General features: G+C 44.7%; 1 protein-coding gene across 3 annotated transcripts in view; it reads right to left on the reverse strand.

Moving 5' to 3' along the window:
• The window catches only part of FHOD3 (formin homology 2 domain containing 3), a 509,790-nt gene that overhangs the window by 154,778 nt on the left and 339,214 nt on the right, over positions 1 to 15,798 (reverse strand). For 2 of the 3 annotated variants that reach the window (XM_037806363.1, XM_037806362.1), the window contains exon 10: positions 9,314 to 9,543. In XM_037806363.1, coding sequence (XP_037662291.1) covers positions 9,314 to 9,543 — 230 coding nt within the window. The remainder of the gene's footprint in view (positions 1 to 9,313; positions 9,544 to 15,798) is intronic. The other variant, XM_037806361.1, reaches the window with a different exon arrangement.

Here is a 15,798-nt window from a genome sequence, read left to right on the forward strand (position 1 = left end):
GAAATCAGAAGGAACATGCTATAGTATCTCCACCTTTACTTGGTTCTCCCATTTCCAAGCCCTCTCCCAGCCTTCTCCCCGCCAGTCCAGCCTTCATTACTCAGCACTAGGAAGCCAGGAAGAACCTCTTGGACTTTTAGTGGTAATCACTGGCCATATTCCAATCAGGCCTGCATCAGGAGGCCAGAGCCCTTGTCAACAAATCCCACTTACAATGAATCATTTACCATCAGATAAATCCTCCCAGGTAGGTACCCGCCACTCATGGTACCAGTGATTGTTAATCTGGCTGTTGTGAAATTCTCTAGTATGTTTTCGCCAGTGCACAAAACATCCTCTCCAGTTCATACCCACATTTATTTAACAATTACCTTCTCTAATAGCACAATATCCAGGAAAGCTCCAGGGCATAGAGTGATGATAGTAATAATAACATCACTGGGCTAAGCCCACATTTGTGCTGTCTCCCTTAACCCTCCCACCACGTTATGAAAGAGATATCATCATCCTCTGAGTTCAGATGGGGGGAGTGAGATCAAGCCTCAGGAGGAAGACTGGGCTGCAGCTCTGAACACCACACCTATGCTCTCAGCCATGGCTCCTCTTCCACACATGGCCAAGCCTTCCTCCAGGTGCTAGAGCTGAGCAGGGCACTTGCATCATAGATCTTGTAGAGAAAAACTGATTACGCAGCACCCAGTAGCGTGATCAAATGTTTTTGCTTGCAAATCCACTGTCCTTTGCCAAATGCTTCGAAATAAGACAAAAGTCAGGCTGCTCTGCTAGTTCTGCTCCAGATCTTGCAGCTAACCCTGTGGTGAATGAATTCTGTAAGCCCTGGCAATGATGTTCTGTGGACAAGGCCAGAGAGATGGGTGGGCAATGTGCCTGCCAGAACTTAGGCACCCAAACACACCTAGCTCAGTCAAAATAAGGGAAGATGAGCTTACCCACCCCGCAGGATTCTGTAATTAGGCTCCCCCATTTGCCCACCGGTTACTGGGGCTGGTGGAAAGCGCCAACACCCTTTCCCACTCTTGCAGGAAAACAGATAATACCTGTCTCATCCCTCCAGCCCCAGCCCTGGAGGCTCAGCATCCCTCTTCCCACTACCCATTGAGTCGCCAGTTGGCGTGCATTAGTTATGAGCCCCCAAAAGGTGAGGACAGCTTAGTCTCTGAGAATTGATAAGTTAACTGTGGCTTCTTTTTAACCACCGGGCCTGTTCTCCACACCCTCCCTCTTTCCCCCATCACCATGGTTAATGGTTGGTTAGTCATAATCTGGGAAGGCTTCTTCCAGTTTTGCAGTTATTGCTATGAACGTTTCAGAACTCCTCTTTAGGAACTGTCTTTGGTGCTAACTTATGAGAAAAACAAGCAAATCAGCATGATTACTTCGGGATCGGAATCAGTGATGATAAACAAGCTCATTAGGATTACTAAGCTCCAATAAATGTCTGGCTCTGAATGATATTTTGCTTTCTCAACAAATCTAATTCATCCTCTTAAGATAAAATGTTGTCCTAACTGAACACGTTCTAAAGGGCCAGAGAGCAGCTCTGGAATGTTTGGTCCTGAGTGCAGGCTCTAGACTGGGACTGCCCAGGTTCAAATCCAGCTGGGCCACTTACCAGCTGTGATACACAGCGCAAGTTCCCTAATCTCTCTCTCTGCCTCAGTTTCCTCATCATAAAATGGGAAGAATACTAGTACCTTCTTCATGGAGTTTACAATACATGTCAAATTGCTTAGCACAGTAGCTGGCACAAAGTAAATGCTCCATAAATGCTGACTTCTGCTATCACTACTGCTACCACTACTTACATCCTAGAAGGTAAAGGAAGAACAGCAAAGTAATTTCCCAGGACAATATAAAGAGGCTGCTTTAGAAAGAGGGCACACATCATGAGCAAGCATGATGCCTAAAATCCACCAAGGAAAGGACTTACAAGTTGGACACTATAACAATATACTCGATGCATGCAGCAAGAGATGTCATCAATTAAGCTAAAAATATTAAAATATTTGAGAGACAGGGAGAAAACATGATATTTTTCAAAAAGTTAATTTCTATAACATATAAACAATGCCTACATTCTCTCTATTTTTGTATCTGAAAATTTCCATATTAAAAGAGCAGTTGTATATTAATTGAAACAGACAAACTATCAAGGAGACAAATGAGCAAAGGATAAAACAGGCAATACCCAGAGAAATAAATGTCAACAGCCAAAAAAGTAAAGATATACAGACTCGGCAGTAATCAGAAAATGTAAACTAAATTCTTAGGCTCCACTCTAGAATTACAAAAAACCTGAAAAACATATAACATCCAGTGCTGGTGATGGTATGAGCAAATGGTCAAGCATATGCTGATGATGGGATAGCAAACTGGTATAGCCTCTTAAAGGGCAATGTATCAATATTAAAATTTAAAATGTTTATGTCCTTTTATCTAGAATTTCACTAAGAACCTCTTCTAAAAGAAGGCTAACATTTGTGTACAGTTATTTGTGTGTGCATTTATACATGCTCATTACAGCAAGTTTCATACTAGGGAAAAACTGGAAGCAAGGTATAGCAAAATGAACAAATGTATTATGGTATTATACCATAATTCTATTTCCACAGAATCACAGAAACAAGGAGAGTTTAATGAATTGGTAAAGGGCATGAACTCTGAAGCCAGACCACTTAGATCAGCTCCACCATATACCAGCTGTGGGACCCGGGACAAGTTACTTTAACTCCGTGCCTCAGCTTTCCCTCCTGTCAAATGGGGACAATAACAGTACCCACCTCGTAGGGTTATGGTGAAAGCGGAGTGCACTGACACTAAGTGCTTAGCCCAATGCCCAGCAGATAAGTGCTCAGTAAAGGTCCACTGCTGCTGCTAGCACTGTTTTTATCATCTTTTAACTATACTAGCCAGCTGTCCTTGTTTTACATCTGCATAACTGGTGCCACATCTTTAAATTCTGTATTGTTCTTCTGGCTGTACTTACTGGAAAACAAAAAGAGTTGCCATTTATTCAGTGCCTACTATGTGCCAGGGGCAAATATAAATTGATGCATGGCCACTGGTGGTGGAGCCAGGCTCTGTGCTCCCTGCCCCGTGCTCCTGACCCTCCATTCTGTGTCATCTACCACACTGATTCCAAATACCACCTGGGTGAGGATTTGTACAGACAGTGCTTTGCTGCCTCTTGAGAGCCATGGCCTATTCTTGACTACCAGGGGCAGACTGAGTTGATGCTGGGGCCACCAAGACAACTGGTCTCCTTGCTCTGCCCCCACACCACATCCCTGGCCAGACTCTACCTCCCTGCAGTACAAGCGGGCTAGCTAAATCCTGCTGTACTTGTGGCCTACAGCCCACCGGCACTTAGCCCCAGAAAGTCCCTCCTGATTTCCCCTTTCTCTAGGACCATGGTGGGTGGGAGGGCCACATCCTCTCTCTGCTGTTCGAGGGGCAATATGTCTAGGGGAGAAATTTCTATGTCCAGTCCTTCCCCAACTGGTTCAATGTCTAGCCACAACCCTCAGCTCCCCTGACAGCTCATTTACGTCCTCATTACTTTGCAATTTACTACAACGAGTACTTCTGGGAAACAGATATTAGGTGTTTCTCATTTTAATCCCTAGTCTAACTTACATGGCCAAAAGAGCAATTCTGATATTTCACTTTTTTACTTCTTGTCCACCAGTTGCCAATATTACCAGCTAAGAAGTAGCCATTGTTCCCTTTCAATACAGACTCCTCCCTTCTGCTTGAATACTGCGAACTCTGGTTCCAGGGTGGACAGAGGAAGCTCTGATGAGACTGTTCCCTGTTTCTCTCCCTCTGAACAGGCTCAGGAAGCCTGCTGTGGAATATCTCACCCTCTGTTATAGAATCATTGTTCTGTCTTGCCAATTTTCTTAATGTTGGTGTCACACTCTACTATGTCAATTCTTTGGAACATGATGGATGTCAAGCTGCTTACAATTGGATATGCTGGACATTTTGGTTCCTGAGAAAAGCAAGAGATTTAATTGAGCCTTTGGTTTCCTAAGAGAGTTCAGTATACTACCTGAGAATTTGAAATGTAAGACTTTGCTAAACAGAGTTTAAAACAAAAAGACCCTTAGTGTAGGCTATCTGTGTACTAGGTGTGAGTAACCAATCAGCTGTTACAGACATTCCAAGTCTCCTCTCTTTTTAAGACATTTGTTTGTAAAGCATCAACAATCATTTTAGCTAGAAATACTCCTGTCAACCTGTGTTCAGCTGATGTATCATATCCTCTGGAAACAATCCATTTTAATCCATGCTGAGAGGCTGAAAATACAAAAGGACAATGACCAGGAAACACTGAACTGCAGCACTCAGTCTAGGAGACTGCACACACTACAGCAGCCAGCCCAGGAAGTCAAACCACAATCCCTGCAGCAATCAACCCTAAATAGCCAGGATTTGGTCAATAGCTGACAGCTTCCCTAATGTCTGCCCCTACCTCCAACTTAAGGCCAACCAGAGACAGTCAAACATGCTCCCCTAACCAATCACATAGGATTCCCGGCTTCTAGTTAGTCCCCTCCAGCTTCCCCAAGCCAGCAGCCTCCAGTCTTCCCTCTTCCCTCTTCTCCACACCTCTGCACGCCTTTCCATCTCTGCCAAAGGCTAGTGATGATGGCTGGCTCCCTTGACACAGTAAGCTCTGTACAAATAGCCTTTGTTCTCATTTGGGTATTTCTCATTTCTTTCCACAATGCACATGGATATTTAATGTAAGTCTACAAAGTTCTATGTGCTTCTAAGAAAGCTACTCTTCCCAGCAGCTAAACCACCAAGGAGAAGGTGAAAAATAGAACAAATTAGTTTCTTTTCCCTAAGGCAGGGTTTCTCAATTTCAGCGCTGTTGTGACATTTTGGACCAGATAACTCTTCGTTATGGGGGGGCCATCCTGTGCATTGTAGGATGTTTTAGTAGCACCCCTGGACTCTACCCACTAGATGCCAGTAGCAATCCCCTGTAGCCCCCCGATCTGATTTACCTGCTGCACTTCCTCAAGCCCCTAAATCTGCCACTGTGCCCTAGAAACTCACGATCAACCATCAGCATAATCCCCTATAGTCTCAACCTCGTGGCACAATAGTCCCTTCTTTTTCTTGCTCTAACTCCAAACCTGAGGACACTGTTCCCTGGAGCCCTCTCGCAGGGCATGGAGGTAGAGTTCCACACCTCACATACTTCTGTCTGTCATTTCCAGACCATTCCTCCCCCACCCACCCCCCTCAAGAATCCCAGACTCTTAGAACAGCAGTTGGCAAACTATAGCCTGTGGGCCAAATCTGGCCCGACTGTTTCTGTACAGCCTGTGAGCTCAGGGTGGTTTTTACATTTTTATACGGTTGATAAAAATAAAAAGAACAATATTTATGACATATGAAAATTATATGAAATTCAAATTTCAGTGTCCATGATTAAAGTTTTCTTGGAGCGCATCCACACTCATTCTCTCACATGATGCCTATGGCTGCTTTGTGCTACAATGGCAGAGTGCATTCCCAACAGAGACCATCTGGCCCACAAAGCCTACAAGATTTACTATCTGGCCCTTTGGAGAAACAGCTTGCTGAGCCCTGCCTTAGAAGCATGTGGCAGGAATCTACACCAACCACTCCCAACCAGTTGTCATCATCCACTACCTGCCAGCCAGGTCACTCTTCCATGTACACTAAAATATATACATGACTGAAAGCTGGAAGGCACAACTGCTAACATTAATGACTGAAAGAAGTTCCAAATTACCTCTACTGGTTGGAATGTTGTGTGGAAATCAACAGGCTGAAATTTAAAGTTCATGTGTTAAGTCCCATGCAGTGTTCAAATATCAGAAAGACCAACAGCACAGTGAGGAGATCTGTTGGGTGTTTACAGTGGGAAAAACCAAGATGAACAGGGAAACATTTTGAGGATGCAAATTTAGGTCTGAAGACTTTCCTAACAAGCAGAATAGTCCAAGGATGGGATGGGGCACCTCAGTGTGGAGAGCACACAGATTCAAAGTGTGCCCCATCCCTAGAAATGTTCCAGAAAGGACTTCTGCTTTGAGCTGGACAACAAGAACACCTCGGTCCTAAGATGATATACATTCACAACTTAAACCAAAGTTGTGATTATTTTGCTAATTAGATGCCCACAATTATTTTCTCAATAATGAATGAAAACACCAAAAATTTTCTTTCTTCTAATCCAACCTGTAAATTTAAAGTGCAGAAATGAAACTCATTCAGCACCCAGAGTCACACAAAGATGTTTTAAGGGATAGATAACCAGCAAATAAGCAAATAAGGTACCTTATTTGGCAGATGCTCAGTGTGAATTCTACTTCTTTAAGAAACCATAGCAAACCAATCTGAGATTAGGGTTTTATTATTAGTTCTCCTTAGAATTGAAGTACATAGCCTAGCAGGCTTAAGTCTGTACAGAGAAGCTGTAGGATGCCTGTAAGCAAGGTTTTCTCCTTTTCAACTTCTCTTTTAAGTTTTATATTTACCTCAGTAAAAAAAATTACATGATATATAAATCAAATTCCCTCTCTAACTGATTAAAGTCAGAAGTGTGAGTCTTGTTCAGTGAATATGTTTAGAAACAGTTGATTGGATGTGGTCTGCATGCTTTGAATATTGGGAGATAAGGGCCCAAGACTTGGGTTGAACCCTGCATGGCTCAGCACCCTATTCACCCCTGTCCTACAACCCAGAACAAGGCACCTGCCCTCTATCTGTTTTCTCACTTGTCAAATGAGGTTAATGACACTGTCCCTGCCTGAGTCCTACAGAGGATTATTGTGAGAATTGAATTCAAATGATGTAAAAGAAGTGCCTAAAGAAAGTGCTATATACATTTTAGGACAATATCTATTCTCTTTCTAGCTTCTATTGTATTTCTATCTTCTTTTCCAAAGTATTGGCATTAGTTGGGTCACGGGGTTAGAAAATCCAGCCTAAAAATGCCTCATGTGTGGTGTATGCAGGCATCCTGCTTTACAAGTTTGAAGTAATACGGTCAGAACATTCACATAGATTAAGGGAAATCTAGGTCAGACCTTCTTCCGTGTGTTTCAAGGTCTACAGGGAATGCAACACAATGAGCTACTTGATTCGAAGGTACTATTTTGAGTTACAGATGTTCAGCAGGTGACTAAGTTATGCATGCAGGGATCATTTCCCATTTTGCATCTCATCACCCATTCCCTCTATATCTCACTCCCCCTTCTGCCAAAATTCTATTATCGCTTTGGGGCCACAGGGTAAAAACCCTCCAACAGGATTCATTTCACAATCATCAGTCGGTAAAATGTTATATATCTTTACAAGAAGGAAAGTGTATTTTTCTCAAATAAATGCCATGAAATTTATGTTAAAGCAATAACTTAAATAAAATGAAGAAACAGTCTGAATGCAAGTAGCATTTACAGTCTGAATGCAAGTAGCATTCTGAGCAGCATCTGTGGCCTTGCAATCCAGATTCCACCAAACCCAGCACCTAAGAACCATGAACTATGTCAAATGGTTCACTCCACTGTTGTCATCCTTGTCAACCTGGAAAGTCACAAGGCACTGTCACCTGAACTCACAACACAGGACCTGAACAGCGTAACAGCAAGAAATTGACTAGGAACAGACAGGTCGGACAGAGCAAGAGAACGCCAGGTGCTGCTGACCCAGCCACCTAAATCCTTCCCCTCAGCATCTTTGGTGATTTAAAATGCAGATTTTTTCAGCCGACTGTGTATATTTTCCTCCAAGCTTTGCACATGTCAACATCTCCATGTTAACTTCTCACACCATTAACTAGGGGTAGTGCTAGCAGAGAACTTCAAGGCCCTTTGTTTGAGTACTGAGTTTAAGATCTGGGGTCACAAAGTACAATTTTCAAAGCAAAAGCTCTCATTCTTCAATATATTTAGAAGTTTGGGTCTTCTTTTCAATAAAATATAACTTGTACACAGAAGAGGCTCTCGGAAACAGAAAAATCTGTAGATGGAGAGACCCTGGGGCTATGCAGGAGAGAAGGGGTGGCAATGCACACATCACTCCCAGGCCAGTGCCCTCCCTTCTCCTTCCAGGATAGGAGGCACTCAAAAGCATGGGCTGGTTCACGCACAAGTGATTCCACGAGTACCAAAGTGCTCAGGGCACCTCTTGATGGTGTTGATGATGGGGTGTTCCAGTTAGGGATGGAGAGGAAATGGGCATATTTTAATGGCTCTCTTTCTTAAGGTCTTCCTCACCAGGCAGTCTATTGTTGACCTAAATTTGACTCCAGGAGCGATTGCCATGACAGGGAAAATATTCCAGCCAAGTGACGTGAGCACTGCTTCCTACTCTGCCAGCAGTAGGAAGTGATGCACCGGCTCTCCAGCATACCTCAGTGCCCTGTGCACCTGGTTGGCACGGACCAGTCCACAGAGCCCCATCATCCCAGGGAACTGATAACATCCATCTGGGAAGATAAAACCCAGACCCCAGAGCAGTGTGGCCACCCACTGTTTCATGGAACCACTTCTGGTTTCCCATAATATAATTTATCATGGGATTACTCCTCTTTCTATTTCTTCCTATCTACTACCATTCTCATGCTAACTTTCTCCCACTCCACCAGAACTGAGGTTCTTAAGGACAAGCTCATACCTTTTCCATTTATCTATCTCCAGGCCTTGGATAGTCCTGGCCTATAATGGACACTTGATTAAAATGTTTGCTGAGTGACTAAGTGATGGCATTAGTATTTACTGAAATACAGACAGATAGATAAATAAAGATATAGGTAGACAGATATATTGTTTACTCATGCAGGTAGTATTAAATTAAAACTACCCTCAAGTATGTTTTATCTACAAGCATCACAAGACTCTTCCATCTCACTTTCCTACTAGGACATACTATCTCCTTCTAGGGCAAAGATTTGTATTTTGGACTCTCTTCCATTTGATAAAGCACAGTTTTTCTGAACGTGTACTAATTGAGATATTAAATACTATGAAAACACAAGTGGCTGAAAAAGAGTTCATGGGGTTAGTAAGATGAGATCCGTGCACGTCCAGCGGGGCCATCTTGCCGGGAAGTTCCGGGCAATGGAAGTTCCCGGATGTTCAGGCTGTGGTTTAATGGTAGAGAAGCGGCAGGAAGCCAGCCGAGGGCCCTCCGGGACCCGGGGGGTCGGATGGAGGTGGGCACAGGGGTGGGCACCCGTGGGGTGGGGGCCTCCTTCCCCCGTTGCTGCGCCCTGCACCCTCTCCCCTGCCAGGTTAATGCTTACTTTTCGCCGAGGTCGCGCACCGGACTGGGCGTGAGGCCGGAATCCGGCTGGGAGCAGGGGCTGGTGGGAGCCGACAGGGCGCTCTGCACGCTCTGCACCGAGTGCCGGCGGCTCCTCCTGCGGTCCAGGCCCCGGGGCTCGCCGCCGCACACGCTGGCCCTCCGCCGGTCCCGGCGCCCGCTGGCGGGAGGCTCGGCCGTCTCGTCGCCATCCTCGTGCCTGAGTGCCACCTGAAAAAGCACAGACGCTCAGGGCAGGGTCAGACAGGACGCCCTGCTGGAGACCTGAGGAGGGGCTTTCCCCGCCCTGGGCCTCAGCGTCCCCTCAAGGTCTTCACGACCGCAGAAGTCCCGATGCGCGGCTGCAAACTGAAAGGTGCCGGCCACCAGGTACTTTCCCAATCAAATAGAAACGAAAAGGAGCACGGATCTCATGCATCGGTCTGGGAAATATTTTATAATGGGCCGGCATCTTTACCCTGGACCCCAGCATCTCCACCTCTCGGGGCTCGCATAGCTCCCTGCTCACCCTGGAGTCCCTCCCGAATCCCAGTAGTTCCAGCTCATTCCTGAGCTTGCTTTCCCACAGAGGGTGCTCAGGAGAGCACAGCTAGGATACTGGTCAGTGACAGCCACAAGATCCCAGCGACAGGGAGCTGGCCTTCCCTGTAAACATTTTGTGCTGCCGGGCACAGTGGAATGCACGCCTGGAGCGGGTTACCATCAGCAGCCTGCATGCCCAGGTGCACACACACAACCGAAATAAACTTGACCCCTAGAAGACAGATTTTTTTTTTTTTTTTTTTTAATTTCCTTTCAAAACTGATGCCTATTTGTCCGGAAGAATAACTGGTTTGCATTTTTCCACTTCAGCTTTCATATGTGACCCAAACCAACTGGTGCCATAGCCCTATGTCCCTGCTTTCTTCCAAGGGATGTTTTAGTTCCCCTCCAGAGGCCCAGCCTGCCCACCTCTTCATTTCACTCTATCCTGATCATTCTACTCAGCTCAATCACCCCACATCAAAACTGACTCTCTGTCCTTTTGCATAACTCCCTTTCAGCTCGTTTCTGGCAGCCAGCTCTGCTCCTTATCTAAGCTTGCTCGTTCCAGCCAAGGGCTATCCTAGTCTGTATCTCTGGCTGTACTTCATTTTTTACGCCTTGCTTCTCCAAAACTGGACAGTAAAAAGAGCATGTTTTGGCGTTGGCTAGATACTTTTGTGGATGCTGGCTGGGCCACTAGTAAACCAGGTATGATCTGTAGCAAATTATTTCCCCTTTCTCCAGCTTACCAAATGAAGATAATTGTGTTGCATTTGCAGGTTTGTAGTCAGGATGAGATAAAATAATCTGTGTAAAGCACCTAAGGTAGGGCCTTCCCCATGGCTGGTACTCTATAAATAGGACTGCCTTTCTTCTAGCCATAGCTTCCTCCACCACCCAGAAATGACTGGACAGGCTGTCTTACAGCCCAGATGAGCCAGGAGTTTCTATGACTTGGCAACCATGGAGTCACATGCTGCCAGCTCTGCAAGGTGCGCACTCTCTGCCCTTGTGGGTGCCCTCAGTCACATTTCATAACTCAGAGTGGAGAAGTAATGAAAAGACCCAGAGAGCTAACCCCACTATAAGGCTTTAACATCACCCATCCACAGAAGACCTCACTATTACAAATCAATCCCCAATCTCCAAAGTTTGGGCACCTGTGTTCACCCAGCAAGGTGAGCCTGGCCAGGACAAGGCCAAGTTGGCCACTTGTTTCCCAGTTCCTAGGGTCATATCAGCACCTGAGACACATGACCTCTTTAATGGGTTGTCACCCACCCTTTCTAAACCACACCCCCAGTTTCCTCCATCTTTCAGATAAGATTGATTCAGTGAACTCTTCTATGTGCCATATGCATTTTGTAACACACTCTCAGATATATGAAGACATATTAATAAAATTTTGACTGCTTAATTCTGCCAGAATGTACTAGTCAGATATAATTTGGAGATGTTTGAGGTAAGAACTTATAAAAGTTCAGCCAAAGCTGTATCTACAAAATCTCATTTGACATTCCATTTCCAAGGGGTCCCCTCTGCAGTGATAACTGTAAGAACTAAAAAAGAAATCATGCAGCTGGTCAATTATATCTATTGTCTCAACTTTAACACTTTAAATGGCATCCTCTGGGGACAGCTTAAAAATTATCACACACCTAACCAAGGACAGCATTTTTGAATATTTCTGGCCAACTGTTTTGTCTTCATTTTTAGACATAAAACTTCTAGACCATTTGAACTTATTCTGACCTTAAGTATCATTGATTCTGCTTATTAAACACACATTTGGAATGATAAGATTAGGGGCTAAAGTAGAGTGCAGATATTTCTAATTCCTTGTCTAACCTCAGAGGTCCAAGGATCAAATAACATTCCTTTCACAGTTCCTTTCAGAGAGGCAGGCAGTATGTGCACAAAGTGAAATACACTTTAACTGCTTTTTGCTGAGGAAGTGGAGATAATCAGAAAATTTAAATGAAAAGAAAGATCTGGAAAGTTATCAAGGTAAGACCATAAAATAGAATTCGGTTGGGTTTTTCCAAGCTCAGATCCTTTACAAAACATCCACCCCCTTTGAAAAAGGGAATTCTGAATGCAAGGAGGGGCTGAGTGGGGCATGGAATCCCAGTAGATCTGATGACAGCCTTGGGCTTGGCAGACAGGGCCAAAGAAACATGAGATTTGGAGATGGTGTTTGCTCCTGGTTTGGCTTGTACAATAAGAATTCTGGAATCACCAGGGTCTGCTGATGACAGGAGAGACTTCACTTGCACATACAGGGCTATCATGGCATTTCCAAATTCCAAGCACTATAGCTTAGAGTCAACACTAAAAGCTGGAAAACTCTTAGAGTTCTTAATACAAGGTTTACCCAGAATCTGTGATGAGATCAACACTGTCCTTAAAGACCTTTAATCTCTCTCAAATAATGGAGCAATTCATTTGCTAGACCCCTCATCAAATACCTTCTAACTCTTTCAATTAAATGAAGAACACTGCCAAACCAAAACTTCAGGTGAGGAGCAGGCAGGCTCCAGAATCCAGCACTGATTGCTTATACACTCCATTGCTACTTTACTGAGAAATCATTTAGGAACAGCTGAAGGTGGTATTTGTGGCAATGTCCATCAGTCTTTGAAGCCACTAAATGATCAGAACATTCTTTTTAACTTTTTATTGGGGACATTTTCAGACATGTAAGAAGTAGGGGGAAGAGTATAAAGACTACAATGCGCTCATCACCCTGGCTCAACAATTAGCAACTGCTGGGTAATCTCATTTCATTGATGCTCTACTTCTTGCCCCTGACCCCCATCCCCCAAGCCAAATTGTTTTTAGAGAAGTTACATAGCATATACTTTCATCTGTAAATATTTCCGTATGTACCCCAAAACACAACTACCATAACATTGTCCCACTTAAAACTAGTTTCTTAATATCATCAAATACCCAATAATCTGAACATTCTTTCTGGAGATCAAAAGCTATTAAAACTTCTTCTGAGTTTAAAATCTTATACTGCTGCTAACATCCATGACAGGCAGGCACTTTATGTTACAGATACAATCCTCTTCCAAATTGCTATCCCACATCATCTTTAATTCATTCTTATATAACTTGATTCGGTTTTTAGGTGAAGTGGATGTCATCTTTAGTGCCATTTCAACAATGAACTATGCTGAAGGCAGGCTATGGCAGATTGCTACAATGTTAGGCCCCCAAAGAATCATGCTTCCCTGTGTCCTTACCCTTCTAAAAATCCCTTCCTGCATGAGGCTAGGCTTGGCCAAAGCTGATCACATGGTTTTGGCCAATGGGACATCAGCAAACATGGTATAGGCAGGGGCCTGAAAAGTGTCTGTGTACTGGGACTTGCCTTTCTGAAATGCTGCCACCATGTGAAGAAGCACAGAATAGCCTGCTGAACACACCTGGGCCCAGCCAGCAGCCAGGTCCACACGCCAGATCAGGTGACTGAAGTTCTCTTAGACCATGTAGCCCCAGAAGCAACTAGATAATGGCAGCCATGTGAGTATCTCCCAGCTGAGCCCAGCCCAAATTGCAGAGCCACAGAATCATGAGCACTTATTTCAGGCAATTAACTTTTGGATATTTGTTACGCAGTAATGGATAACTGATACATATTTTTTATCCCCTTTGACAAGGATGGATCATAGGAGGTTAGCCCTATTAGTTAATCATTCCTAAAGTAAGTGATCCCTCACAGCTAAAATCTTCTACTTGAATATGCCTTTCCCATTACAGTGACCACATTTTCAAAACCAAAAGATTGGACACATGATCAGAGAAATACTTTTATTTTGATTTGTGAATTTATGTATTTGAAAAGTCATGTGAAACTATAAATGTTCAAATGAATCCAATTAAACATGGATTAAATCACCTTTCTTAAATGGAATTAAATTACATGAAGTTGGGTCTGTCCCCAGAAAGTCTAGGACATATGGTCACCAGACATCCTCCACTATGAGGAAGAATTCTAGAAACCCAACCAGATTATCTGCAGTCACTTGAGAATATTCAAAGCCTTGTAAGGAAAATATTGTCTCTGCCTGTAGGCCTTGCTGCCCCTGCATATATTGAGGTGGGCTGTCTTGTCACAGTAAATACCAAACTTTTAGAAGGAATTAACTTTCAGAAAGGAATAAAAATCTGGGCTCTGCCTGCTATCTAAGACATTCACTATCACCTCCTGTTATTACCCAGAGCATCTGCCCCTTAAGGTAGGTGCTTTCTCATTAAGTCCTGGGCTGCATTCAACCCAGCATCTAGTAAACACTTCATAAAACACGTGAACTCTGAAAGCCTGAACTTCACTCAAGCACCCACTGAAATTCTACTCTGATCCAGTGTCCTGCTGGTCTCTGGGACCAGAAAGAAAAGTAAGACACGTGCTTTGGAGCGGCTTAAAGACTGGAACGTATGTTCTAAGGAAAGCTGGGTCAGAGGTGTGCACACAGGCACCATGCTCTTTCAGGGGTCATGAACAAAGTGCCGCGGGACCAGCAATGGGGAGTCCCTTTTAGCTTGCCAAAGAAGCTTCGTGGAGGAGGTGACATCTGAGATGACTCTGGAAGGAAGAGTGGGCATTTGCCAACTTGAGAATGGAAAAGAACAATCCAGGCAAAGAGAAGAGAACGGATAAAGGAAAGCTCCCCAAAGAACCTGACTTGATGTTCAATTACCAGGAGAATCTCAGTGTGGCTGAAACTCAGCAGCATCTTTCTTAGCAACAGTTGGAAAGAAGGCCACAGAGTATGCAGGGCCCTTGTACCAAGCCAAAGAGTTCAGGCTTTGTTCTTCTGGCTGTGAAAAGGTTCTTTTAGGAAAAAATTGTTTATCTGTGACTTTCAGGAGGATCACCCTATTTTCAGTTGGAGGGTGTCAGGAACAGAGAGAGACCTGGAATGGGCCCCTATGGGCTGCAGCCCCTGCCGGATGCCAACACCCCCAGGCCCTGCTCCCACTGTTCTCCCAGCTCCCACCCCCCCAGTCACTCCAAACTTCCTCTTACCCTCACACATGCCAAGCTGAGCTCCTCCAGGGCTCTTCCCTCCATTCTGTTTGTATCGCCTCCATCTCGCCTCTGAGGCCTTCTGTGCCCCGTGCCTCAGCACCCCCCCCCCCCACCTCATCCTCCTGTCTTCATCTCAGGTTCTCTGCTTACTCACACACTCAGTTACCATCCGCAGCCCCATCTGAATGTGGCTTCCTTATGTCAGGGGCCTTGTCCGTCTGGTTCACCCGTGTCCCCAGGGCCTAGAATGGTTCGTACCAGGAACATTAGTAGGTGCTCAACAGCTTTGTTGAATGAACAGATTAATAGATGAACAAATGAAAGAGAAAATATTGCAATAGCCCAGGCAAGAAGTGATGAGGGCCACAGCTAAGAGAATGGCAGTGGGAATGAATGGAGAAGAAAGGGCAGTTTTCAGCAGACTTCTAAATGGGAGGACACAAATTGAGGAGGGAAAGGAGCCCAGGACAGTTCCAAGTTTCTAACTTGGGAACTTTTCTGTTTGCAGAGATAGAGAACTGAAGAGATTGGGCAGGATATTTGTTTTGTCATGGGGAGTGGAGGAGGCGAGAAAGAGTTTCTTTAGGGCTGGCTGCATTTCAGATGAGGCTTCCAGGTGACCACAACAGATAGGCACCTTGGCTCCCCCAGCACCTTCTGTTCCCTCTGCACCATTACGTTCAGCATCTGGGTGGAATCAGTGACCTGCCTGCTTTCAGCTACAGTAAGGAGGCTCCTTGAGAGCAGGATCCGATCTTTTGTTTCTGTATTTTCAGCCTCACAGAATATGTAATGTATGGAGGGCTCTGAATGAATGTCTAAGGAGGCAGAGAGAAAGGCAGGCAGCCACGGGTCTTGGAAGGAAGCTCAGGGTCAAGATATCAGCCATCAGCCTTCAA

Source organism: Choloepus didactylus, chromosome 16, assembly GCF_015220235.1.
Source record: "Choloepus didactylus isolate mChoDid1 chromosome 16, mChoDid1.pri, whole genome shotgun sequence".
In the NCBI taxonomy this organism is placed as follows: Eukaryota; Metazoa; Chordata; class Mammalia; order Pilosa; family Megalonychidae; genus Choloepus; species Choloepus didactylus.